The sequence below is a fragment of the Phyllostomus discolor genome, chromosome 5, assembly GCF_004126475.2.
Source record: "Phyllostomus discolor isolate MPI-MPIP mPhyDis1 chromosome 5, mPhyDis1.pri.v3, whole genome shotgun sequence".
NCBI classification, from domain to species: Eukaryota; Metazoa; Chordata; class Mammalia; order Chiroptera; family Phyllostomidae; genus Phyllostomus; species Phyllostomus discolor.
This window is the reverse complement of record NC_040907.2, coordinates 32,867,331-32,893,982: the sequence shown is the minus strand read 5'-3', so window position 1 is coordinate 32,893,982 and position 26,652 is coordinate 32,867,331. Positions and strand designations below refer to the sequence as shown.

The 26,652-nt window shown below is 52.8% G+C and overlaps 1 protein-coding gene across 5 annotated transcripts; it reads left to right on the top strand.

Annotated features, from left to right (window-relative positions):
* Nucleotides 1–3,505: 3,505 nt before the first annotated feature.
* On the top strand, nucleotides 3,506–19,416 carry TAL1 (TAL bHLH transcription factor 1, erythroid differentiation factor). Of its 5 annotated transcripts, none has more exons than XM_036026044.1 (5): nucleotides 3,542–3,640; nucleotides 6,528–6,685; nucleotides 10,181–10,627; nucleotides 11,938–12,032; nucleotides 15,758–19,416. In XM_036026044.1, the coding sequence occupies exons 3-5, from the start codon at nucleotides 10,182–10,184 to the stop codon at nucleotides 16,210–16,212; spliced, it is 996 nt and encodes a 331-aa protein (XP_035881937.1). In that variant the 5' UTR covers nucleotides 3,542–3,640; nucleotides 6,528–6,685; nucleotide 10,181; the 3' UTR covers nucleotides 16,213–19,416. The 5 variants fall into 5 exon arrangements, with proteins under 5 accessions (XP_028369985.1, XP_035881940.1, XP_035881937.1 ...); XM_036026046.1 differs by lacking the exon at nucleotides 3,542–3,640 and adding an exon at nucleotides 6,985–8,128 and having other exon boundaries at nucleotides 5,859–6,685; XM_036026045.1 differs by lacking the exon at nucleotides 3,542–3,640 and adding an exon at nucleotides 5,860–6,321.
* The last annotated feature ends 7,236 nt before the right edge of the window (nucleotides 19,417–26,652 follow it).

The window sequence follows — 26,652 nt, the reverse complement described above, 5'->3', positions numbered from 1 at the left end:
TGACAAAAGCCGGAGTCCCTTGTTCTGCTCCACAGCTCTTGGGCAGGGTCGTGCCCTGTAGGATAGGACAACAGACAGCAGGTACCTCATAGGCAACTAAAGTCAGGGAATTCAAAGCTAAGTGTGGAGTCCTTCCCCATGTCCCTTGGCCTCCAGACAACCATCTAAGGAAAGGAAAACCAGAAACCTCCACCCCAGGGTTCCAGGAGTTCTCCTTCCCCATCACCCCCACCCCCAATTCTTTCAAAATAAGTTTTCTATCCTAAATACAGGTCGTCTTCATCTGCCTCTTGCCATGTCTTCTGCTAGCACCCCAGTCCACACGCCAATACCCCTTCCATGGGCCACTCCATTGGCCTCAGAACTGGTCTCCCCACATCCTTCCCACCCCACAAACCTCTTCTTCACCTTACAGCCAAAGACATTCTAGAAATGCAGATCTGATCCTTTTTAGGACCTTATACCTACCCAAATCAAATAAATAAAATGGTTCTTATACCAAAGAATGGACCTTATACCAAACCAAATAAATAAAATGGTTTTCTCAAAATCCTTTGGATCATCCATAGGCTGCTCAAGGCTTGCTCAAGCCTTACGGGATTCTTTTCTGTTCCTTTCATGAACCCAGAGCCCTTCTGCTTTAGCCCTTGACCCACCTGGGAGGCTCTTGATGCTCACTCTTGAACCCACCCTTCAGGTTCCACTCTCAGTTCTGAGTCCAGGCATCATTTCTCAGGGAAGCATTCCCTAGCTGGGCTCTCTGATGTGGGAATGGCCAGGGGCTCACAGACATGAGATGACTTGCCCAAAGGTGCCATAGCCATGGGTGGCAGAGCAGGGCTTTCAGATCTGTATGACTCCAACACTTCCTACTAGGTTGGCCAAAAAAGTCTGTCTGGTTTTGTCTGTAAAATAAAAAACACATTTTTCTTTTTCACCAATAACTTGATTGATTTGGATATCCTAAGTATGTCAGCTATCTGCCACATGGTATAATGTCAATTGTTCTCAATTAATGTCTCGATTTAATCTCTGTCAACTTCAACTGGTCTACCCGACCGTGGAACATCATACAGCAAGAAATCTCCAGCATGAAACTTTGCAAACCACTTTTGACACATTCAATCAGTCACTGCAGCTTCTGCATACACTGCACAAACCTTCCTTTATGTTTCAGTTGTGTGTATACCTTTCTTAAAATAATAACGCATAATATGCTGCAAATGTTGCTTATTTTCTTCCACCTTCAACATTAAAATGACTACACAAAAATTCACCAATGTTGATTTTGTTTAGGAAACACACACTGATATGACAGCTGTCATAATACAATCTAACAAAATTATTTCAAGTGAAGTTAAAGACAATTAAGCACTACTAGACACATCTTATGGAAAAAAAACAAATGAAGTTTTTGGCCAACCCAATATGAAGTGATGCAGCCAAGCAAAGGCAATGGAGACCAGAGGAGGGAGAGATAAAAGCCAACCCCCTGCAGGGAGCCTTCAGGCAGGAAGTGGCATAAATGGAGAATCTGGAAAGATGGATGTGAGAAGAGGAAGACAATAAAGCAGAAGAAGGACCAGCAGAAGCTAAGACACAATGGAAGGAGAGTTAGAGTTTGTAACAGTAAAAGAGGCAAGGCTGCAGCTATGGATGAGAGAAATGGGGCTGAACAGACCACAGAGGCCCCTCCTCAGGGTCCCCTCTCTGCAGTGGTGTAGCTGGGCCAGGGGAGGCCTTGTGGAATTGCACTCTTTTTCTCAGGCCATGGATGGCCCTTCTTCCATAGGATTCTTCTGTAAAAGTTACCTTTACCCACATGACACCCTGACTTCCACGAAGACCACAAAGGGACAGAGGGGACAGACAGCCTGCATTGAATGAACCGCATCTTCGTGGAGAGCTGTCCGGACAGCCAGGGGCGAACCAGCACTCAGACTGTAGCCGCACTCTGAGCTCAGTCCTTGACCAGGACTCAGTCTGTGACCAGGCAAAGGCCCTTTCCCTAGTTCTCAGCTCCCAAAAGAAGCTCAAAACCAGAGATTCTGGAAGGAGAAAGCAGCCGGGCATTGTGGGTTGAATTGTAGATTGGGAACTGGATACTCAAGTTTGGGTCTTGGCTTTTCTTCCTAGGCCATTTTAAGCCTGGCCAGGTCATATCTCTTTGTGCCTTAATTTCTTTCTCTGCAATAATAGCCAGAACTCCCATACAAGTGCCTATGGTGTCATCTGGGCTCTGTGTTGGGTGAGATTTCATAGATTATTGTCCTCGCCATCACCTTTTAAAGGTCATTCTATTTAATGCTTGCAACCATTCTGTGAGGTGGGTATTACCTCCTCATTTCACAGATGAAGAAACTGAGGTTCAAGGCTAAGGGACTTATAAGATTTGAACCTGTGCTATTTTCACTCCACCATAAAAGAAAGAACCCAGATACCCCTGTGGGCTGAGCCTCAGTCTCCTACACCTCCCTGAACCCAGCTTTCTGCCCCACAGTACAGGCCCTTCTCCCTCCAACAGTGAAGCCCACATCTCCCCCACACCTAGGCTCCAGCCGCCCTTCTTCATCAGCGGGGCTCTGGAGAGGGCTCTGCATAATTTGCTTCAAACCCCTGCTCCACCACTCACTTCATGCGTGACGCTGGGAAAATCACTTTTATTCTCTGTGCCTCAGTTTCCTCATCTACAAATTGAGGATAAGAATAGCACCAGCCTTTTAGGATTGCCTATGAGAACTAAATGAGTTGATGTTTTGTAGAGTGCTTAGCACCGTGCTTCGGGAGCAAGGTTAAAACGTTTAAAATGTGATGGGAGGAGGGATGTTCCTGGGCTCTGGGCTCAGCCTGAAACGCAGTAGAATGGACGTTTTCATCTCTCCACGGACGCCAGTTCTGCCTCCATAGAGCCCCGGGTGCGAGCGCAGCCGGTGCCGTTCCGGCCAGCAGACTGCGTTTTAGAGCAGAAAAGGGGAGGGGGGTGGAAGGGCCGGGGTTGGGGGTGCTGGGAAGGGAAGAAGGGAGGCTGGAGGATGTCGGATATCGGAGTGGCTGCCCCGTGAAATCGGGGTGTGTAGGACACTGGAGAGAGAATAAAATGGGGCTGCAAGGAAGGGTTAGGAGTGACGGTTTCCGTGTCCCGGGCTTCAGAGGCAGGGACGGAGCACCGGGAGGGGAGTCGCTGAGGAAAGGCGTCTGGAAGGCCGAGGGAGGGGTGAGGCGGCGGGGAGCCTGTTTTTTTGCGAGAGGCCTCGCGACCAGAAATGGGGCTGGACCCGTCGGGTCCTAGACAGAGCGCCCGACTTTCCGCGAGGCGCATTCCGGAGACGGCCCCAGCCCCACGCAGCCAGTCCCCACTCCCTCCGGTGAAATTGCCAAATTAAAATGAATCATTTGGCCCATAATGGCCGAGGCGCTTATCGAGGGCGAGCGGACCCGCGGCGGTGCCTTATCTCCGCGGCGCACACCGCCCCGGCGCGCCGCGGCCCATGCTAACGAGGCCCGGAACGTGCGCGGGATTAGAGCGAGTCCGCGGAGCGGCCGGGGGCGCGGCGCGCGCGGGCGGGGGAGGTCCCCCCCACCCCCGCACCGAGGCCCAAGCCTCAGCATGGCCACACGCGTCCCCTCGTAGCTGCAAAACGTGAGCATTCTGGCCTTTTTTCTGTGGGGCAGCCACCTGCGGCCCCCCGGGATTCCCTGTCCATCCCCTCCCGCTTGCTTCTCTGCTCTCCGGACAGCTCTTCGCTCCTTTCCCTTCGACTTCTTTCGATGGGGGGTATTTTCCACGGGCGCCGTCGCGCTCGCCGCCGCCGCCCCTCCCGTCTCAGAGACTCTCTTCCTTCCTTCCCCTTTTCCTTACGCAATATACAGAAACGCGCGAGGCGGTGGTTGGTTTTCATTCCTTCTTCGTGGTTGTGTGCGTGCGGTGGGACTGTGAGAGCGCGTGTGTCCGCAGCGGGCAGCGTGGGCTTCCCCGAGTGTGGTGCTGTTGGCGATCGGGCGTGCGTCTGAGTGGGGTGCTGTTTGCGCGGTGTGGGTGTGTGGATTTGGGTTCTTGGTGGCTCTTCTGCGTTTTCTTCGTCGCACATGATTACGTTAGTTTGGCTTCTCGACACGGGTCTTGGTCTGTGTGTGGGCTGTGCGGCCTTTGAGATTGTGTCTGGGTGGTTCCGTTGTTGTGTGGGGCGTGTGTGATCTCGACTAGGTGGAGTTGTGTGTCCCCGAGCGATTGCGTTGGGCTGATTTCGTTGTGTCATAGTGGACAATGAACGGGCCCGACCATGTCGGTTTGTGGGGCAGAATGGGGCTGTGTTTCCCTGCCATGGGGCTGGACAGTGTGTGGTCCTGTCTCACCACAGGACTGGATTGTGTGACTGTGTGCTTGTGTCCTTTAGATGTGCATTTGCACACGGCTGGCGGGTAGCAGGGAACGCGCGAGGGAGATGGAGGCGCTAGTTGAGGCGGCTGACTGGGAGCGGGGACAAGGATTTCACACTTTATTCCAAATTACGAGGTATTCGGAAGCCACTGTTGGCTTGGATGGAGAGCCAGAGCCGGATCGGTGGCTGCTCTGACCGGAGGCCAGTCTGTGCCTCGGTGTTTCGGGGACTTGCTAATGCGTGGGAGGCTCTTCCAGGCTCCAAGCTGAGCAGCGCTCGCCGAGGCCCGCGCCTCCCAGCCGGTAGCCGCCGGCTTGGGTCCCCGCCGCACTCAGGCCGTTTGTCCATTTCTGGTCAGTCTCGCGGGTACGACCGCTGGGGTCCGCGAGAGACGCCCGGAAAAGACAATGGGCGCATTCTCCAAGCCTCGAGCCTCGGGTGGGGGCCCTTGGGATCACCTCCCCGGTAAGCGATATTCCCGCGAGGGTCGGGTCCCCGTCGCATCGGGCACCGGGGCCGGGCTCCCAGGGACGAGGTCAGTGCTGCCTTAGGTCCGAAGGAAAGGGTTTTCTTTTCTTTTCCAGTTACAGTGGTTGCTAATGTCATCGTCATTGTCTTATTAATTAAAATAATCGTCCAGAAGTAAAGCGGCTTTTTCCTTTTAGCTCCTTGGGACCCATAACAAAGCCGCGAGGCTCCCTCCCAACCCCCCCCCCCCCCCCAGCAGCGCTCTCTCTCTCCCTCCCTCTCTCTCTCTCTCTCTCTCTCTCATTCCTGGATTTAGGGTTGGGGGAGAAAATGGAGAAAAGGACTGATCACACAGCAAAAACCGAGTCCCGACGTAAGACACCGGGAATGAGCGGATTCCTCTTCTTCCCGCCCCTCTGCCCTGTGGATTAGAGGAGAAAGAAAATCTCCCGCATTGGACTGAAACCTCAGGGAGTAATTGTTCCTATATTTCCACCAAAATCGGGGCAAAAAGATGGAGACTTTTGCAATCAATCCAAAATTTTCACGACTGATCCCATATAGGCTGGAAGATTTAAACAAAACAAATTAAACAAAACCTTCCGAAGAGGGGGAAAAAAAAAGCAAATTAAATCTTGCTACCCCTACACTCTGGAAAGCAACAGCGGGTTTGTTTTTGCCCTCCTCTGTGCCTCGTTTATCGCTGCGAGGAAGTATTAGAATTTTCCCCTTCCTTGCAGGTCTGAACACCGACGGATCGAAATTCGTTGTGTAGAGATGGTTGAGGGGAGGCATCGGTTATCGCCCTCCTTCCTTTCTTTTTCTAAAATTGAATTTATTGGGGTGGCATTGGTTAATAAAACCGTACAAGTTTCAGGTGTACCACTCAATAAAACATCTGCACATTGCGTCGTGCACTCATGCCCAAATTAAAGTCTTTTTCTGTCCTCGTTTCCTTTCTTTTCTTTCCTTCCTTCTTCTTGTTTTTTCCCCTTAATCAATGGGAAGAAAAAAGGGTCCTGGATAGATCAAATGCCACCACCACCACCCCCTTCTCTCGGATCCCTGAGGTTCCGAGTCCATTCCTGTGCGAGAGCAGTCTTTGAATTGGGTTCTGGTTTCGCTTTGGGCTGGAGATGGGCAGGTGGGGGGTACGGAGAGAATGGAGGGCTCAGAGGCTCTGCTCCACGGACCAGGGCCTGAAGACTGGATTCCCCTTTTCTGACACACGTTCCACACGCCCCCCCCCCCCCCCCACACACACACCCAAGCCAGTTTGCGGACAACTGTGCGCTGAGGCCTCGGGTTCGGCCTGACGGCTGCCGAGCCAGCCTGGTCCACACGCCGGTGCTGAGAGCGCACACTCGGCCGCGCCGAGCCAGACGTCCCGCTTGCAGGGTCCGCAAACGTTCCGGGAGGACCGCAGCGGGGCTGTTGTTGTGGTTGGACTGAGTCGCTATTCCTGATTGGTCAGGTGTAGGGTCTTTTTATGGGCTGGGGGGAGGCTGTGAACACCTGCAGGTTGGGGGCGGAAAGCGGCTCGCGACTCCCCTGGGCTCGCTGGCGAGGACGTGAGGTAATGCCCAGCCATTGACCCCCATTTCTCTCTCTCCCTCCCTCTCGCCCTCCCTCTTTCTCTCCACCCCCATCTTTCCTGGAAACTCGGTCTGGGCGCGGCAGACCGCCCAGGACCACGCCGCGGCCTAACTGCCGGTCTCTCGGCGAGACCCGGGGAAGCAAAGACCCGCGTCCGCGCCCTGGACCTCGGCTCCGGCCCGTGTCCAGCGGCGGCGTGGAGATCCTGTTCAGAGGGGTCGGCCTCTCTAAATATGCCCCAGGTGAGTTTGGGGGGAACGTTATCTGTGGAAACTGTGTCCAGGAAGGCCTCGGGTTCCGGCCTGGGTGGGGGAGGCTCAGGACAGAGGACAGTAGGGTCTCGGAACGAGGAGGAGGGGAGGACGAACCTGCAGCTGGGTATCCGCGATCTGACACCGCCGCTGACCGTGCCCTCTGTGGCTCCCAGCAGGGCCCTTTCCTTTTTCGACTCCCGGTTAAAAACAAAAAGTCAAAAGCTAGTCGTTTGTGGTTTTTTTTTTTTTTTTTTTTTTTTTTACAACTAATAAAACCAGAACCTCAGTCCCGCAGGGCGCTCCCATCGGTTCTGTGGACGTTGCCCAAAGCTCCCAACTCTGGGGAGGCTGCGTCCGGGTGGCGCGGGCCGCCCGCGCCGCCGAGGACCCGGCAGCAGGAAGAAGGCCGCAGCCATCCTGGCTAGAGCAGTCCTGACTCGGGTGGGCCCTGGCCGGGGCTGAAGGCCTTAGGGTGAGGCGCGGAGCTCCCCTGCACTGCCCTAGCAGCCGGGGGAAGTGGTTCTCTTCATTGGCGCTGCGGGCTCTCGAGCGAGCGTACTTGGGCTCCCCCAAGGGTGTCGTGCGAGTGTGGGTGCACTGTGGGGTCTTAGGCGGTGGCTCTAGCCCTAGGTATTCCGGGGGCTCTTTTCATATAAGAAACTCTGCATTTCGGAATTGGGAGCTGCCAGGCACCCGACGCCCCCCCCTCCCCCCCACCCCAAAGCTCCTGGGTCCCAGACTTGTGCGGGCATACAGAAACGTTCTGGCGGCTGGCAACAAAAGTGAAAATCTGGTGTCGGGTGCTGCGAGCTGGGTCTTGGCTGCACAAAGACGGATGAGTTGTAGTGGTCGAATTCAATAATGCCATTCAGATTGAAACCTTTTCTCCCTTCCCTCATCTTCCCCAAATAAAAACAAATAAATGAAAATCACTCAGGCTTTCTTTTTAGTGATCTTAAATGAAGCCAAGTGATGCGGTTAGTTCCTGAAAACTGACAACCCAAGGTGTCTGTGAGTCCTCCTGTGGCGTCGTCCCTTGGGGCACGGATCCCTGGCCTGGGTGATGCTGGTTGCAGAAGAACCCGCTTGGTTTTCCTGAGTTCCGGGGAGGGCCAGGCAGGGAGTGGTCCGCCACAGACCCTGGGGACCAATCATAGGTTTTCCACAGGGAGCCTGGGAGATATAGATATTTATAGGTCTCTGGCAGAGCATTTGGGGCCACGGACAACTCATATGGAATATGTACTCCCCTTACCCCTCCAGGATCCGCTCCTAGCTCAGCGGGGGAGCCCTGGAATTAATCAGAGGGTATAAATGTGTCATAAGGAGAGTCTGAGCTCAGTCCGATTGCAGTGCACACCGTCTGTTGCTCGGTTAGAAACTGGGGCTGAAGCACGTGTCACTGGGCACGCCACGCATTGGGACAGTAAGGTAGGGAGCCAGCACCTTGGGGCGTGTGTGTTTCGCTGCAGAATAGTATATTCTGGTGCATTTCACTGCTGCCGAGGAACCAGAAGGGCCTACACGTATTCCTTGGGCACATTTCTAGTGGCCACACTATCCTGTTGGTCCTATTCTGTGGATGCAGATCTATTGTTTCCGCCATAATCACAAACTCGCTTCCAGTGAAGTGTTGTGGACCCACTGCCTTTGCAGCTCATATGCACCAGGTCTCAGTGAATTCTGTTGTTCCTGGGCTGGGCCTCAGGGTTGGCAGACCCAGGGAAGGAGCACAGCCTGAATGATGATTCTGCATTGGCTTGTGTGTCTGGTGGCAAGTGAGCTGAGCTTAAGGAGAGGTTTCAGAAAGTCCATCCAGTGTCTCTTCTCGTGTGGGAGGATGGTGCCCAGGCTGCCTTCCTCTGGAGCACTGCAGTGGCAGCACGGGAGCTCAATGGCTGCCATGAGTGATTAGCTGGACTCTGCTTGGGGGCGAGTTGGATATTCATGTATTTAGTTTCTGCAATAAAATACCCCAATTATATAATCTTGAAAACAGGAAACTTATTTTGAACAGCTTATGAAGCCTGCCGAATTTGGTTTGTTTGTTTTTTAAATAAAACAACTTACAAGCATCCCCAACCTCTGGACCTCAAGTCTCATGGTGTTTTGTTTTGTTTTGTTTTTGTTTTAGTCCTAGGTGGGGCCTGGCTCCACTGGCATTGAAGCAGGGTGACGGGAGAAACGGCTTGTGGGGCATTGGAGCCTCTGTAGTCATCCTGGAGTGTGGCTGTGGAGAGGAGTGTCCTGGGCTCCGGGGATGTATATGGGAGTGCATATAGGGAGGACAGTGTAAGCAGAGTGAGACCAGAGTTCTGCAAATCAGTGTGACTTGGGGCAAGGCAGCGGTCCCCTGAGTGGCCCAGTCTTCCAGTCAATAATAATGTTTACTTGAGCCGTTGCACAGTGCTTTTAAATGTATAAGGAGGCATTTCCCAGAGGACGTCGCCAAGGCAGAAAGGCAGTAGCGGAGTGCTGGAAGAGTGCAAGGGCCTTTGTGACACCCCTTTCCACGTGTGAATGGGAGCCCAGGCCCCAATAGCCTCAGGGGCACCCTCAGGCTCCTTACTGCCTCAGCGGGCCTTCCCTTCCAGACCCCACCTCACTTCTGAGTGCAGGTGAGCAGAGAGGGTGGAGTGTGCAGGGAAGCAGGGCCAGGATCTTTATCTTCCCTTCCAGATGTCTCACCTACAGTCCCAGTGCGGGTAAAGGGTGGCTGGGGTTTTCGGTGACTGCACAGAATACAACGTGGATCTGCTTAGTGTAGACAGACACCCCAAGGAGGGTGAATATATGTTGAAAGGGGTGCTGGTTCCTCCGTATGATTCTCCGGCAGCTCCAGCAGAGTGGACCTCAGGTGCTGTAGCCTCCATTCCTTAAACTCCCTACTTGCAACCCACCAGGTTTCTAGGTGTGTGTATGGCAATAGGCTGGAGTCGGTATCGCTGAGAGGTTCTTAAAGACCCCCACCTCCGCGGGACAGATTCCCCGCCAAAACCAAAAGAGGGGCGGGAGGAACTCGGTCGGGGATTTGTTCCCTCCTCTTCCCTTGCGGCCTGAGAAGGGGGACTGGGTGGTGGTGGCGATATTTCTCTCTCGCCTCTTTCTACATTTCCTTCCTCCTTTTCCCTCTTCTGTTTGTCTTTCGATGCTGTATTCCTTTTCTTCCACTGTATCTGTCGTCCTCTTCTGTCTGTCCTTTCGGCCCTTGGTCTCTGTGCCTCTCAGGCACCCTCCCCTCTTCTCCCAAACCAGCGTTCCCCCACCCATCCCTCCCTCCCTCCCTCCCCAGCCCTGCTTGGCCTTTAGGCCCAGAGGGCCAGTGTGTGTCGATGTGGCTCTAAGTTTGTCGCCTTTTCTCACGTCTCGGTGTGTGAGTTTCTCTTTCCGCCCTCACCCCCTCACCCCCTTACCCCACCCACGTCGGTGGACTGGGGTTGGTTTTTAGAGCGGGCGTCCGCTTGTTTGTCTGTCTGCCGGCAGGATGACGGAGCAGCCGCCCAGCGAGGCGGCACGCAGTGACCCCCCGCTAGAGGGACGGGAGGCGGCCGAGGCCCGCATGGCCCCCCCGCACCTGGTCCTGCTGAACGGCGTCGCCAAGGAGACGAGCCGCGCTACCCCAGCTGAGCCCCCGGTGATCGAGCTGGGAGCGCGCGGTGGCCCGGGGGGCGGCCCCGCGGGTGGGGGCGGCGCCGTGCGAGACTTAAAGGGCCGCGACGCCGCAGCGGCCGAAGCGCGCCATCGGGTGCCGACCACCGAGCTGTGCAGACCTCCTGGGCCCGCCCCGGCGCCCGCGCCCGCTCCGGCACCGACGGAGCTGACCGGGGACGGCCGGATGGTGCAGTTGAGCCCGCCCGCGCTGGCGGCCCCGGCCGCCCCCGGCCGCACGCTGCTCTACAGCCTGAGCCAGCCGCTGGCGACACTCGGCAGGTAAGTGCCCCGAGGGAGGGCGCTGCGGGCGGGCGGTCAGGGCCCGAGAGGCACCTCGTCGGCTCTTTGTGGGCTGCCTGACTGGAGCTCGAGAAGAGATGGGGTGTTTTCAACTCATGGGCGTCAAAGCCTAGAAGCTGGGGTCCCCGTGTGCAAGTGAGAAAGGAGCTCGCCGTGAGCGTGTGTGGGGGAGCGCGTGCGTGAGCGGACGCCGGCAGACATGGGGTGCCTTGTGACTGCAGCGCGCCCGGGCTGGGTAAGCCAAGGGGGAGTGCAGGCCTGTGGCCGTGTGTGAGCAGAAGCAGGGTGCGTTGCGTGGTTTCGGGGTAAGGGACGCCAGGGAGGGAGTCTCGTGAATGAGTGCTGGCAAGTGTGTCTGAATGTGCTCCACTGTGAATCCTTCCGGAAGCTGCAGCCCTCTGGGGACAGGTACGAGATAAGGGTCTGAGGGCCGTTGGAAATGGGCCCCCTCCTCTGCATCTAAAATCTCTGCCCCAAGGCCTGCCTTGGGAGTAGAACCCTTCCTCTTATCTCCAGCCTCTCCGTCCCTAGCTGTGGCCTCTGGCCTCAGGCTTTTCCACCCCTTGGTGCGAGGGTGTCCATTTCCCTGCCAAGGCCACTGAGATGGTGAAGAGATGGTGGCAGGGTTGGGGTGGGGACAGGCGGATGAGACAGGGATGCACAATGCGGGTCATTCAGCGAGTCTGCAGGAGACTCCAGAAAAAAGCTATAGAGAGCCCAAAATGGGTGATGGAGGGGGCATGGCAGCAGTGAGGAGTCAGGGTTTCCTGTCTGTTGTCTGTCCACAGACCCCATGGGACCCAGGGTGAAAATGGGGTATTGCGGGGAGGGGACAGTGTGCCCTTTTGTGGTGCTGGAGTTGCACAGCACCAAGTGAGAAGGTCATATCTGCTAGTGTGAGCACCTGTTTGAGAGTGGAGGTTGTAGATTATGGGCTTGTATTGGGGGAGGGAAGTATGTCTATTTGTGGGGGGTGTGTGTTCATTTTTTGTTTTTTCCATATGTTCACTTCTGACTGTGTGTGTGTGTAGGGATGTGTGGGTATGTGACCTTACCACCCCTTGCTTGTTCCACCACAGAGAGAGGTTGAGAGCATTCTGTGTATGCTTGTGTGTGTGTGTGTGTTTCATGCTCCTATCCCCAATTCAGGTGTGAAGGGACCAGGGCTGCCCCTGTTTTTCCAGGGGTGGGAGGTTCAAGGACATGCAGAGGGATTGCTAAGGAGCCTCTGACTCTGACTCGCCTCCACCCTAGGTGTGATCTTGTGATTTGCCTGCTCCTTCCCACAGTGGGTTCTTTGGGGAACCAGATGCCTTCTCTATGTTTGCCACCAATAACCGAGTGAAGAGGAGACCCTCCCCTTATGAGATGGAGATTACTGATGGTGAGTCTGTCTGTCCCCACCTTTGTTATTTGCCTTTCATGCTGGTTAGAGCCCCTTGAAGGAGGGATCATGGGGACTACTCCTAGGTGTCTCATGTAGATGGGCAGGATACCTTGGAACCCCAAATTGCCGGAAGTAGCCTTGCAAATAGACCTTGGAAGTAGACTAGGGAAGAGGGAATGTGGGAGTGAAGATACATTGTGGCCTTTAGCCCAAACCTCTAAGGGTCCCTTGCAGTCACGACTATAGCCCTATTGCCATGCTTAGCAAAGATCCTGGGGGAGGACAAAAACACAGGTTGCCCCTACACTAAGCACTAACCCTCAAAGATTCCCTGCACTTCTTTTTAAGACCTCTTTGGAGTCTGGAGTCTGCTCCTTGCCTGGAATTGTACCATGCCTGGAATTGCACCTTCATGGTGCAATTCCCCCTAAGTCCCTACATTGTGGGGCCTTCTTATCCCTTGTTCCACACTCAGGGCAGAGACCTGAAGTTCCCTTCCTGACATCATAGATTCTACACTGCCCCTTTGCTTCCCCAGAAGGGCCCCTAGCCCTGCCATTATGTACTGCCTGAGTAGTCTTTGGCCCTGAACTTGAGGGAAGAGGTTGAATGAGTGAACAATTTGAAGACCCCTTCCCTCTTCCCAAGGGTGACCTGATGTAGGAGATAGGGCCCAGATCCAGGGGGCCAGGACAGCAAGCTCCTCAGAGCTGAGGGATGTGGAGGGAACCCCTGGAGCTCCCAGTGCTCAATATGGCTGGGCCTGGGCTCCTGAAGGAAAGACACTTGAGGCCTTGGAGCCAGGCTGGGATTCATGCAAGGGACAGGTGGGAGGGATGTGCATTGAGCTGGAGCTTCTGGAGGGGAGCTCTCTGTGGTCTTCTGGAGAGAAGGGATAGAGTCTAGAAAAGGAACAGACCTCAAAAGATCCAACCAGTCTGGGGCAACATGGGTGTAGGGCCAAGAGGGAAGGGTAATGGGGTGTCAGCGATGCTAGGTTAGAGAGGGGAGGTGGGTGTACCGAACAGGAGGTAGGCAGGACCAGCCCTGAAGTTCCCTAGGCAAGAGGTATTTTCTATGAAGGGCAGAAGCAACAGAAATAGGCACAGAGGAGAGGAAAGAGATGGGAAGGTGTAAGGGTTTGCAGGGAGTGCAGGAGGGTTAGGGAAGCCATTACTCATAATGTTACCAATAGTTACTGAACATCTATTCAGTGGCCAGCCAGAAAGAAACAGAGGTCATACAGGATGGACAGACTCAGGCAGGAAGGTGCGGAGAGGTGGGTAGTTCTCTGGGGAGGAGCTACAGAAGAATAGACAGAAATAATGGTGAAGGGGAGGGCGTGAGGGTACAGGATAACCCCACTGACTTTGAATCACAAATTTAGCCAAAAAGAGTGCATAGTAGTGGAACTAATGCAAGGTCCAAAGTCAGGACTTGATGTGGTTCCTGTTGCTGAACTTATCTGGGCCTCGGTGTGCTCATCTGTAAAATGAGGGGTATAACAGCTTCCTCACATTATTGGAAGTGTACAATGGGGTGAAGCGTTTTTAGTGCCTGGCACTGGGTAGGTGCTGCTTCTGGAGCCTGTCTAGTTCTAGCGGTGACAGCAGTCATAAAGCTTCCCTCCCCTCCCCATGTAGGAGCTCCCTCAAGATCAGCTACCATCAGTCATGGAGCAGGGGCTGGTCCTCCCTAGTCACAGCTGAGGGACTCCCCATTGTCTGGCCTGGAGGCAGAGAACAGCAAGTTATCTGAGGCACCTAGGGTAGGACTGCTAAGCAGGTGTGCTGTGTTTTTCCAAGCCTGGGTCTGGCCTTTGGCAAACAGTCAGCTGGGCTGGGGCCTGTTGGGGTTTGGAAGGACAGCTTCAGGGGCACTGTGGCAGGGGCCGAGTGATCTTTCCCAAGAATACATGTGTGTGTGAGTGCACGTGCACACATGTAGGAGAGATGATCAAGCAGGAAGTGTTGGTACGGAGGAGCTGGGTCACAGACTGACCTTGGAGGCAAGGTCTTCTCTGTCCCAGATCCCTTAGTTGTGAAATGAGCAGTGGATCTCAGGGGATGTCTTGGTTTTTCCTTTCTTTTTCTCCCCTACCCAAGTTTCCACATATTGAGGTCTTGTTCCAGAGATTATAGGAAAGAGAACAAACAAATATGCCAGTACTGGCAGTTCCTTCCATGTGTAGAGCATCCTGAAGACTGCTGGGAGCCCAGCTCTGTGATGGAGAGGGAAGTGGCCACCCCAGCCCAGAGCTCAGAACCACTAGCAGGGCTCACCTCTGTCTTCCCTGGCTTTGGGAATCCAGGTCAGGCTTGGATATAACACAGTGCTTTGCACATCATACGTGCTAGATACATGCACACTGGTGTCTGCCACTGCTCTGCAAGTCTTAGTATGTGAACACCAGTGAATATTGATTCAGTCTGTAATCAATGTATTGTAGACATGCGTGGACTGAGGCACCCCTCAAATGCTTGCCTACAGCCTCAGGCCGAGCCTGTGCATGGCTGTCTGTCCACTTCTCTCCTGGGGGAGAGAGCCCACAGTGTAAGTCCTTTTCCCTTTGGTCTCTGCTTTCTCTTCCAGTCCCCTACCTGCCAGCATGATCAGTCAGCAGACATTTACTAAATCCTTACGCTGTGCTTTTCATCACCCTTCAAATAAAATCCTCACACCTTACTGCAGGGCCCTGTGGGACTGGACTAAGCCTTCCCTGATCTCACCCACTCTGATCCAGCCAGGCTGGTTTCAGTTATTTTTCAGCTCAGGGCCTTTGCACATACCATTCTGTCTTTCTGTGCCTGGTTGGCTCTTCTTCGGCCTTAAGTTCTTTCCTTATAGATGTTACCTCCTCCAACAGGCCATCCTCAACCAACTCAGCTAAACCTAGTAGTTCCCTTCCATCTTTTATTTGCATTTAGTCTCCTGTCTGTTTTTATCTGTTTGCTGCATGTTCATCATCTGTCATTCCCATTAAAATGTAAGGTCTGGGAGGGCAGCCACTCTGTCTCTTTGGTTCACCATTATTCCTTAGTGCCTGGTTCCTAGGAAATAACTGATGCACACATAATAATAGCTAACACTGATTATACGAATGTTTAATCTGAGATGGGCATTGTCCTAAATTCTTTGCCTGTATTAGTTTTTAGATCCATGTGATAGTCTTACACTTGAGTGACTAGTATTTTCTCCATTTTACAGATAATGAAGCTAAGGCAGAGAGGGTTTAAGTAAATTTCTCAAAGTCACTATCTAGTGAGTAGTAGTCAGGAATTGAACCCAGAAAATCTGGCTCCAGAGTTTGTCTTCATAACTAGTACCATATGGCCTCTTGGTATAAGTGAGTTAGTGAATGAATGAATGAATGATAAACAGCCCCTATCCTCAAATGTCTCACTGCCCAGAGAGAGAGAGAGAAAGAAAGAGAGAGAAGCACAGAAGCATACAGCAATGATCAAGAGTAATGGAGATTCAGGGGCATTAGGGCTATGGCAGTTGGTTAGATCTCATTGGAGGGAGTGAGAGGAGTCCTCAGAGAAGAGGAAACAGATGTACTGGGTTTTGAAAGATGAGTAAGAGTTTTCTAAGTAATTGGAAAGAAGGCATTCTGGATTTCCCAAGTTTCCCAAAGGATGGTTTTTATCCCCTTCCCTTCAGCAGAAGATCCTTAGGAGATTCCCAATCCATTCTCCTAACCCTGTCCTGGTACCCTCCAGGTCCCCATACCAAAGTCGTAAGGCGCATCTTCACCAACAGCCGGGAGCGATGGCGGCAGCAGAATGTGAATGGGGCCTTCGCTGAGCTTCGCAAGCTGATTCCCACGCACCCCCCAGACAAGAAGCTCAGCAAGAATGAGATCCTCCGCCTGGCCATGAAGTACATCAACTTCTTGGCCAAGCTGCTCAATGACCAGGAGGAAGAGGGCACCCAGCGGGCCAAGCCTGGCAAGGACCCCGTGGTGGGGGCTGGTGGAGGGGGTGGGGGAGGAGGGGGTGGTGCACCTCCAGACGACCTCCTGCAGGATGTGCTGTCCCCCAACTCCAGCTGTGGCAGCTCCCTGGATGGGGCAGCTAGCCCGGACAGCTACACAGAAGAGCCTGCACCCAAGCACACAGCCCGCAGCCTCCATCCTGCCATGCTGCCCGCCACTGATGGAGCTGGCCCTCGGTGATGGGTCTGGGGCCATCCTGGGCCAGCCAGGAAGGTGCCCTCAGGCCGCTGGGACCGTGGGCTTCAGGGCAGGTGGGTGAAGATTAGGCAGCTCTGAAGTAGGGCAATGGACTTGATGAGCTTTCCTTGATGCCTGAACTTTGGGAAGCCCAAGCTGCCCTGGGGCTGGCTTTTTCATTTCCTGCCTCAGTAGGAGAACAGAAAAATGGAACAAAGTGGTAGGTACTTTTTATGAAGACGGCACAGTCTTCTCCCTTCCCCAAATCCTAAGACTTCTCAAGTAAGAGGCTTGAGCAGCACTGCTTTTGGCCTGGAGCTTGGAAGCCCTCCCTGTCTTTCCTGAGACCTGGGGTTGTCAGCTCTCACCTGAGGTATTCAGCAGCCTCTGCCTTGCCTTTAGCCCCTCCCAAGCTGGCTGGGTGGCTTTTGTGGCCACACTGTCCAAATATATAGGTACCCAATAGCTGCCCATTTCTTGAACCCCATCTTCACTCAGGCCCATGTTGGTCCATCCAGCTTGCCAACTGCTGCAGAGTCACAGCCTCGAGGTGCCTTCTTCAGGGCCTGGTTGAAGAAGACGGCCAGTGGACCACCTGCTCCTGGCTAGCTGGGCCAGAGGGTCAGAAAACGAAGTAGCCCTTACTTCTTGCCCTGGGGATTGAAGCTTTACTTTCTCCCCACTGAAACCTGCCTTCCCAATCCTTGCAGCTGTGGGAACCAAGTCTGCAGCTGTAGGCTTGCCCTTTGGGCTTTGTGTGATGGGCAGAGAGAGGAAACGTGATTAGATGAAATTGAGCAATTTCATCCAATTTCATCCAATTGCTATTTGGGGCACATGGGCTTTGAAGGCCAGTCATGTCTCAGAGCTACCTGCTTCTGTTCTCAGCTACACATCCCTGTTCCTGTGGTGAGCAAATGCCCGTGTGCTGGTGGGCATGCGCTGGTGCTGACAGTAGATGGGAGCCCCGCCTGTGCATTCTCCAAGATGCTCAGAGGAACCTCCCTGCTGCAGGATGTCTGTTAGCTAATGGTCCTGGTTGGTGTTCTGAACCAAAATGAGCACAAACTGTCCTAGAAATTCCTGGCATTTTTATTTTCCTGGCACTTGGGACTTTTTCCAACTTCAGTGATTGGTAGGATCTTTAGGTCTTGATACCACCCAGGATCTAATCTCACTTCTAGAACACGGGGAATCCAGTCCAAATCCAGGCCTTATCTGGGACTCAAACATACGCACATTCACGTAGCAGAATCTTAAACACCCCTGGACTGTGTCGCTTTCAGTCATCATGGGTGTATGTGGGAGACTGGCTTAATGCAATAGGAGTGCCCCCCTCCAAAAGCTGTACATGACATTTTTGTAAATCAAATCTTTATCCTTCATCTTTTAAAGAAATACTACCGTGAGTCTTTTTGTAAGTGAAGAATCCTTTTGTAGAGTGGACCACTGCCCCCTCCTTGACCTTCTGTGTCAATCCAAGTGATGGGACATGGTTTTCTTAAGGTGAGGCCTGCCTGTGACCTGCATTTCAAGCTCATGGAACCAGCTGCGCACAAATCCTGCATACCCGTCATTGTACCCTCAAGTCACCCCAGCCACCCCCAACCAGGCTCTGCCTTTGAGGTCAGAGGGGAATGATCCGATGGCCCTGCCCTACCCATGGTGGTGTGAAGGAACCAGCACTGCAGCTGTTGGGAAAGGTCCCACACGTTTTGGGTTTCAGCTCAGGTCTGGCCTTCAGCGTGAGGGGGCCTCAAGTGCAGCCTCGTACTGCCATGTGATCCCTGCCCCCACTCCCTCTCCTTTTAGTTGTGAGGTCCACTGCGTGGGGATGGGAGCACCATGGTTAACTCTGTAGCACTCTCACTGTCTGTCCCAGGTCAGCCCCCCAAAATCGTATTTTAGTGAATATTAGGAATGGTTCCTTTCTGGTACTTGGAAGCTCCTGTGAGGAATCCCATCTGCCTAAAGACAGAGCGCCTGTCCTAAGGCTGCACGTGCTTCCCAGTGGATTATTCTGACTTGGGGCCGCAGTGTGGACGGATGCATGGGTTTTAGGAGATGGATCACACATTCTACCAGGAGCTCAACACCTGGATCCCTCTTCTCTCAGACTCCCAGGGTGGCCTGGACAAGTTGTCTCTTTCAGTGCCAATTTCTGGTCCATACCCTGGCTTGCCTGTCTCCTAGGGCTCTGGTGGGGGCTGGTTGGAACCATGATAGTAGAATTCTGATACCATAAAGAACCCTGCTGCCTACAACAGCAATCCTGCAGTGGGGTTTCCCACCCTGAGTCCAGAAGCTAGGCAGTGGGCAAGTCTACCTGACTACTCAGCTTTGGGTGATTTGGGTTCTAAACCATTTTTGCCTAAGTTACTGTATCTAGATTGTTCTTATTTCTTCACGATTGACTTCATTTCTTTCTCATTCCAAGGCAAGGTACAAGAGCAAGAATGGATAAGAGATATGGGCACATAGACAGAGTATGCAAAATGTAATGCAACTACCTAAAATGGGCCTGGATAGGGAGACACAAAGCTTCAGGTCTTTGTAAGAACTAGAGAAGATCCATATTTTATTTTCATTTCCCACCTGCACCCCCCATACCCTTCTTTTTCCTCTGCCTCCTCCTCACGCATGAAGAAAGGGCAACATTCCAAGAATAATATCTGTACTAAAGGGAAAACATGAAAAGGTAAAAAAAAAAAACAAGACATGAGAACAAAAATGGAGGGACTCCCATCTTTTAAGAAAAATTTATATTCTTTTATTTGTAGTGGCAAATGACAAGATGGTACAACCTTTATCCTTTTTCCAAAAACAAAACCAAGGGCACAGAGTCTGTAGTCAGTCGACAACTATCTCGGCCTTTGGGGGTGGTCTGGTCGTACTTGTGATGTCAATGGTACGTGGCCCCCCGCCGAAGGCTTGCCCCTGCCCATGTACATAGCGCAGTGCTCCTGTGGGCGGGCCCAGCACTTTCCGTCAATGTTGTACTGTATGTGATGAATTGATGAATTATGTTGGTCTCCGCATTTTTCTGCAGAAGAGGAGTAACCGCTCCAGGTACCTGACCTTTGTACTGCCCAGAGGCCACCACTGTGGGCGTGTGACTCTTTAGTGACAAAACCCATATGGTGATGATGTGTGTATATATATAAGGATATATTGGGAAGATTTCTAAATAAAAGTTTTACAAAGGGGGCTGGACTTTGTGCTTGTATGTTGCACCCATAGGCCTGAGAATTGGGACATTAAAAACAAAGGTGTGGCAAGAACCTGTCTCCCCTGAAATGGGGGCCTTCAGGACTCAGCTGTCTTCTGAGGGGAAATCCCACCCCTCCCTGAGGCTTCCCCAGTAGGGTTTCCACTCTTTTCCCTCTTCTGTACCTCACAGAGGGGGCCTCTTCTCAGCACTTGTGCACCAACACTTTCCAGTCAGGGCTGCCCCAGGGGTGTGGTTCCACTTCCATGGTTGGTCAGGTGCTTTATAAAAATAATTAAGTTTTTAGAGCAAGAGGGTGGGAAGGAGAAAGAGGGAGAGAAACGTCAATGTGAGAGAGAAACATTGATGGTTGCCTCTCATATGCATCCCAACCTGGGACCAAACCCACAACCTAGGCATGTGCTCTGACCAGGAATCGAAACTGTGACCTTCACTTCGAAGGACAATGCCTGATCAACTGAGCCACACGGTCAGGGTGGCAGGTGCTTTATCATAGGTTCAAGACAGATTAAGTACTCACCAAAGGAGGTTCCCAGGTTCCCTGATGGCTCAGTTGAGGTGGCAGCTCTTATTTCTGGCTCTTGATGATTGGGGGGTGTAAGTCTCACATAGGGCTCAGGAATGGAGGCTGAGGCTTTGGGGTTAGTGAATAGAGACGTAAGAATGGGAATACCATTCAGAGGTGGGGCCTTGGGTTCTGAGGAGGCCTTTGCATGGGCACTGCTGGATCTGGGATCTTTAGGGTCCTCAAGAGGTCAGGCAGGCATTTCCATTGGAGTACCAGTCCTTTCTTGAGTTCGTTTAACAAATATTTATTGAGCACTTCCATTGATCTGGGTATTGTTCTAGGTACTGGGGATCCAGCTGTGAAAAAAACAACAATCCCTGTTCTTGTGTTGTTTAAATTCTAGTAGGGAAACAGTAAACACAGACACGCATAACCATCATAAATGTGTTGATCATATGGTAAGTTGGAAGGTGATTAGTATTAAGGAAAAAAGATTTGCCACGAAGGGAAGTCCAGGTGCTCACAGCTAATGCTGGCTCCCCTTGGGTGACTTGTCTCATCTTGCCAGGTTTGGATTGTGACTGTCCTGTCCTGGGTGTTTCCAACTGTAGCTACGGGGGTAAAAGCATGAGAGTGCTTGGGATCATGTTCTGGCCTTTAGGGAAGCTCTTTGGCTTTTGGAAGACTGTGTGTCTCTCCGTAGCCCAGTGTTAGGAGGTCTCTGTGCAGGTGGGATGGTGAGTCTTAGCTCTGGGGCAGGGAGATCAGTGGGGTCTTGTGGTGAGAGTGGTGGGTGGGTCCTGGACCTAGGACCTGATCTGTGCTTACAAGCCTGAGGAGCAACATGGTGAAAGGTTAAGAGACAGAGACAGAGAGAGGAGGCCAAGGCAGCAGTTGGAGACGCTGGAGAACACTGGGAGAGTGTGGCGTTACAGAGGCTAAAGCAAACGTGGGGTTAGCCAAGCCCAGTGTCTCTAAGAGCTCCAAAAAAAAAAAAAAAGGCTCGACTTGTGGGCCAGATATAACAATGTGGAGGTCACCAATGACTATGATGAGAGCAGTGTCAGAGAGGCATAGAGGCATCAGCCTGACTTGTGATGGATGGAGAATGGAAAGGAGGAGCATCCATTTCAGAAGGTCCTTTCCCAGGAGCAGGCGAGGCTGTCCATATGCAAAGAGGTCAGGAAGAGTCCATCAGCTCTGTGGCACCAAGGCAGAGATTCTAAGGCTATCAAATGTCCAGGCTGCCCAGGGCCTGGGGATCATCTGGGCTAGGGTCCTTATCTGCAGATGAGAAGACGGAGGCCCAGAGAGGAAAGGAATCTTCCCAGGGCCACATGTCCCATAAATAATGACAGCAGTGGCAGGTAGGGCAGAACCAGGCTTCCTGCCTCCCAGGACAACCTGTGCCCCCCACAGGGAAGGGACCACATCCTAGGGCCTTGCCTGAATGGCCTGCTGATCTTTCCAGCCTCACTCTCACCATCTGCCCTTCATTCCCTGTGCTCCTATTGCACTATTCTTTCTGGTCCAGGCTGCATTTTTTCTTTTTATAACTATCCAGTTCTTGCACTTCTTGTTTTTACCCATCCTCTGCTCCCATACTCCTTGCTGGTTAACTTGTCCTTAGCATCCAGGAGACTTCAAGGGGTCAGCGGCTTCCTTTTTGTCCCCACAGGCTTTCCTTTATTCTGTGCTGTCTACTGCTTATCCACTTGTCTGCTTCCTGATTCAAACATGAGCTCCTTGAGGACAAAACCATGACTGATTTGTCTCACCCTATGTCAGACCTGCCCCAGGTCACGTTCAACATTTGTTGAAGGAAAAGTTTCCCCTGTATAGACTATTCTAGCTTGGTTTTGAGGGCAGTATGGAATGAGAGGATGGAGGGGGGATGGATGGGTGGGAGACAGGGTCATTTCTAGAAAATGCCTGCTCTAAGCCCCCACCTAATACCACGGTCCTGGGCTGGTAAGGGGCAAGTGACAGCTCTGGTTATCATACTGGACCTGGATGGAGTAAGGTGGGGATGATGAAGATGAGGAGGCTGTGCCTCTGGTCTGTTCATAGCAGCCTTGCCTCCTCATGCTGCCCACTGTCTCCTTCCTACTTATAAAACAATCAACTGTTCCCCAGCATCCAGCACACGGCCTGTGTGAGACAGGCAAGCACCTCTGACCAGCCTTCGGGGGACAGGCCTTGGTGCTGGGCACAATGTCCAGCAGCAGAGGCTTGGTCATCATGAGTCATAATAAGGAAAAGAGTAAGTCAAGATCACATAGGGCACCCCCTCCATTGTCCAGAGGAGGAAATGAGGCCTAACGAGGGGATAGGGCTTCACCAAGGGACCCAGGATTTGAATTCTGGTCTGAGTCCAAAGACAGTGCTCACTGCCCCAGGAGAAGAAGAAGAAACAGCCAATGGGGAGTTGGTGCTCTTACAGCAGCTAGGCCTGCATTCTGCAATGGGGGAGATGGCAGTTCAGCTTGTCCAGACATATGCTCAGGGCCACGGGCAATCCTCGTGGGCTCTGGAGAGCTTGCCTACAGCAAGAGGTTCAGCTCAAAGACAGACTCCTGGCAGTGAGGATAGTCAGCGTGGTGTCAGCTCTGGGAGGGAAAGGCCAGAGCACAGGTGGGATTGAGCAGGAAAGGCAGCTGGGCCACAGAGAGACCCAAGCCTTTGGGGTCAGGCTTACCTGGGTTCAAGATACAGTGGCACACTTACTGTACCTGCTCTGTGACTTTGGGTAAGTCATTGAATCTCTTTGAGCTCCAGTTTAGTTGTCTGTTAAATGAAGATATTAACACTCATCTTACAAGGCTATCACGGGATTTCAAAATAATATATGCTAAGTTGTTGTGTTTCATAGAAAGCAGCCTTATTAAACCCCATGGCTGGCATAGGGTTGGGGTAAGACTGTACTTGGGAATGGCAGAATAAAGAAAAAGAGTAAAAGAAGTGGGAACATTAATTGTTCACAGCAGCAGGGATTCCTCTGGACTTGCCCCATGCTGAGCAAAGCTGGGGAGCCAGCAAGGACCTTTCCTTGTCCCCGTCCCTAGAGGGCTCACGAGCTGCTTGGAAGTGGGGTGTAGGGGACGGATGCAGAGCATTGCAACCCTGGAGGCAAGTGCTATGAGAGAGAGACATGCAGTGGCTATTGGAGATTGGCTCTGGCAGTGGAGGCCCAGAGTAAATGTTTCCTGGATTGAAGGAGCTTGAGGAAGATGCTGGGGAAGGTTTCCTGGGGGAGGTGCTATTTTCTTTCTTCCAGGAGCCTTTGCAGTGAGGCACAGCCTGGTCTGAGCCCCAGTATCTTCTCTCAGTGGCAGATTCAAGCTGCTCCAGGGATACTGTTCTTTCCTCCTGGGTACCCTACTCCTGTCCTAGCTACCTAGGGTCAGGCAGGACTGCGCTGCGGAGCTACCCAATGCCCACTGTGTCATTTTCTTTGCCTCCTCCTTGCTCTCTCCCTCATTTGGTCTGAGCCCTGCCTTCCTCCCCAGCTCCTGGCCTTCTCTGTCCACACAATAACAGGATGTGATCCGTTCGAAGAGAGGAAGTGGGGAGGACGGGCAGTGCTGATAGTGCATTTCTGACTCTCCACGACTCTCCTCCCCTTTGGACCAGCCCCTGAGTCTGCTTCCTCCCCCAGGCCATGCCCAGACCTCTCTCTGAGTTTGGGAGCGATGAGTTTAAGATCTTCAGGCTGCCCTCAGGCCTGTGTAAGCCCACAGAAAGAAACACACTAGCCCTAAGCAGGACCTGCCCTCGTGCCTCTGGTTTTGCTGCCTGGAGACAATTGTCTGAGACATGGAGACTCAGAGCAGCTTGCCTGACAAGCTCTGGGCTCTAAAGTATTTTCTTGAGCTGCTGGACCCTGAGGATGGCAAGTGGGTCCCTGAGCCTCCACATCAGCAGGGCTCCACCTACCCACCTCTTTCCCCAAGTCCAAATAGGCCTGCCCCAAGGCAGTAGGGAGAGAATCAATCAAGAGATCTGTGCCAAGCATTAGCTGTGCTCTGCCTTGCACAGGGTGAGGGATGGGCTGCACAGATGGGAAAACTGAGACTCCAAGAAGCAAAGGGACTCATCTACACTCAGTGTGAACTAAGAGCTAAGCTGGAGGTCGAATTTAGGCCTCTTGATTCCCAAACTGGCATTCTTTAGACAGCGCTGTCCTATAGAACTTTCTGTGGTGAAGGGCATGGGCTATATTTGCCCTGCCCAGTGTGGTAGGCAGTAACCGCAAGCAGCTATTGAGCATCTGAAAAGTGGCTACTGCCACTGAAGAACTGAACTTTTCATTTTGTTTAATTTGAATTAATGGAAATGTAAACCTATTCAAGTGTCACTTTCCCCCGGAAGAGTGAAGTGGATGGAGACTCTGATCTGTTGGAGTGAAGAGATGTTATGTGGATTCTCAGTGAAGAGCGGGGTATGGCAGAACCAGGCCGAAGGCTCCAGATCCCAGACCCAAGAAGCTGGGGAAGCGGATGTGGGCCACCACAGGTCAGCCTCACTGCACTCCGTGTCTGCAGCTTATCCCCAAGGACTGTGCTTTCAGTCTGCTGTCTCACCTTCTGCATCTCCCAAGAACCCAGTGCAAGGGGACAGCCACTCCCACTCTACAGATGAGGAAACACTGAGGTCAGAGACCATGAGTGGTTTGCCCAAGATCAAGAGGGAGCCAGTTCTCTCCCCCCATAGTGGGTGGAGCCCTGAACACTGCCAGGATCACTGCAGAGAAGGACCCCACAGTACCAGCCCTTAGAACAGGACCATTCTGAGGGGAAATCAGAGGAGGGCCCCCACACACATTGTGGGAGGGAGGTTTGGCTATTTGTTATTTTGTGTTCCCTGATTCTTGGGGGAAGACAATCCCTCCTGGCTCAGTCTATCATGCAGATGGGAATCTGAAGATAACATCCCTTCCTCCTGCCAGGTCTCTAACCCTTTGTCATCCTATAATCAAGCCCCCTCCCCTTCCAGACCCCTGTCTTTCTGAGACCCAGTGGAGCGACGGGACCAGGGTGGAAAACCTTTTCCCATCCCATGCCTTGTGACAGCTCAGCCAGCTGAGACCCCTCGAGCTCAGGGTCCTCATCCCTTCCCAGCTCACCCTCTGCAGCCTGGGACCTGTGGTGCTCCTGGGTCCCAGGCTCTGAGGATCTCTGGGGGCCAGGCCTTCTGCCCTTTGGCTGTTCCCACACAGGCTGGCCAGGGCTCCTGCTTGGAGCGCTCCGCCCCTCTCTCCAGCTGTCCCCTGGGAGCTGCGTATTCAATAGGCTATCAGGCTTCCTCATCACTCCCACGCCCCCTCTCCATTACCCCTGAATAGGTGGGATCCAGACAGACAGAGGCATTTCCAACCCCAAGTCCCCAGGCAATCCCTCCCAGGATGGCCTGGGACCTCAGCTCTGACACGCTACCTGCCTCACCCCGCTCCAGATGAAGTCCTGGGAGGCTGCGATTCTGTTGTTTGGCAAAGGCATGTTCTAAAGCAGCAGTCTAAACGAGGTCCCGATATGCTGTGATTGCCCTGGTGGATGGTGTCTATGGTACTAAGATTTGACCCTGTGGGTCTGATAACAGGTGAAAGTTGAGGTCTCTAAGGCCTGTGGGCTGTGTCACCCTAGGAGCCTTGATGTCATTCAGGGATTGGAGTTTTTCCATCTCCCTTTGGCTTTGCTGCCTCCAGCAGACGGTGCAGCAATGTAAGGAAGGCTTATGGGGCAGGCAGGACAGGGTGGTGGTTGCCTTGCTTGGTTATTTTTGGGGGGAGGAGGGCAGGGTTGGCCACAGGACCCTTCAGAGCCCACATCTGCTCAGTTGGGGCTCTGCCAAAGCTGGGCTGGCCTGTCCAGTTGCCGGGCTGCAGTGAGGCTGGAAGCCTGGTTGGCAGTTTTTCTGTGTGATGCTAATGAGGGCAGTGGCAGGCAAGGAGGGGGAGGCAATGCTTTTGTCCTGCACTTGTCCTTGCTGGAGGGTCCTCAGAGAGACAAGGGGCCCTCCTCAGATCCAAGTGGCCAAGATTAGCCTGCCATCACTCACTTTGTTGGCTCCCAGTGCTCTGGGGGTGTGGACAGAGATTGGGGAGGGAAGGAGGATCAAGAGTAGTCCTGTGCCTCCGCCCGTGTTTTCCAGGAAGCATCCTAAAAAAAATCAAACCAGTTTAAAGTTGGAGTGAAAAATGCTGCCCTAATCTCCCTCCAACACCCTCTCTTAAGGGGCTGCTGAGCTCCCCAAAATGTTCCACATCCATCATCCCTTACTTTCTCACCTCTACGGGGCTTTGCATACCCGAGGAGCCTTCCCTGCTGACCCCCACCACAGTAACCATTCTCTGTGTTAAACTCTATCTCAGCTGCTGTATTACCTGGTTTCCCCCATGGGCAGCGGTCTCTCCTATTTCTGAACTCACAGAGCCCCTTCGACCATATCTGGCTGTTGCTCACCATCTGCCCATAATTGAGTCCCGACCTCACCTCCTATTTTTCTGTGAGCTGGTTGACGCTGGTTGGGACAGTGTGTCACTCACTGGCCACTCACTGGTGGCTATTGGTTAACCGAGAGGGTCTTGATTAACTTTTGATCTTTTAAGAGAACTCGTAAATATCTGGAAACATGACCTGATTTTGCCTTTTTATGCACATGTATTATTTTTTAAAGATTTTATTTATTTTGTTTTAGAGAAAAGGGA

Excerpts from the sequence above, each read along its gene's own strand:
- TAL1 (XM_028514184.2), top strand. The coding sequence starts at position 10,182 with ATGACGGAGCAGCCGCCCAGCGAGGCGGCACGCAGTGACCCCCCGCTA. Across the intron at positions 10,628-11,937 it reads CCGCTGGCGACACTCGGCAG|TGGGTTCTTTGGGGAACCAG; the intron begins GTAAGTGCCCCG and ends TCCTTCCCACAG. Across the intron at positions 12,033-15,757 it reads TGAGATGGAGATTACTGATG|GTCCCCATACCAAAGTCGTA; the intron begins GTGAGTCTGTCT and ends GGTACCCTCCAG.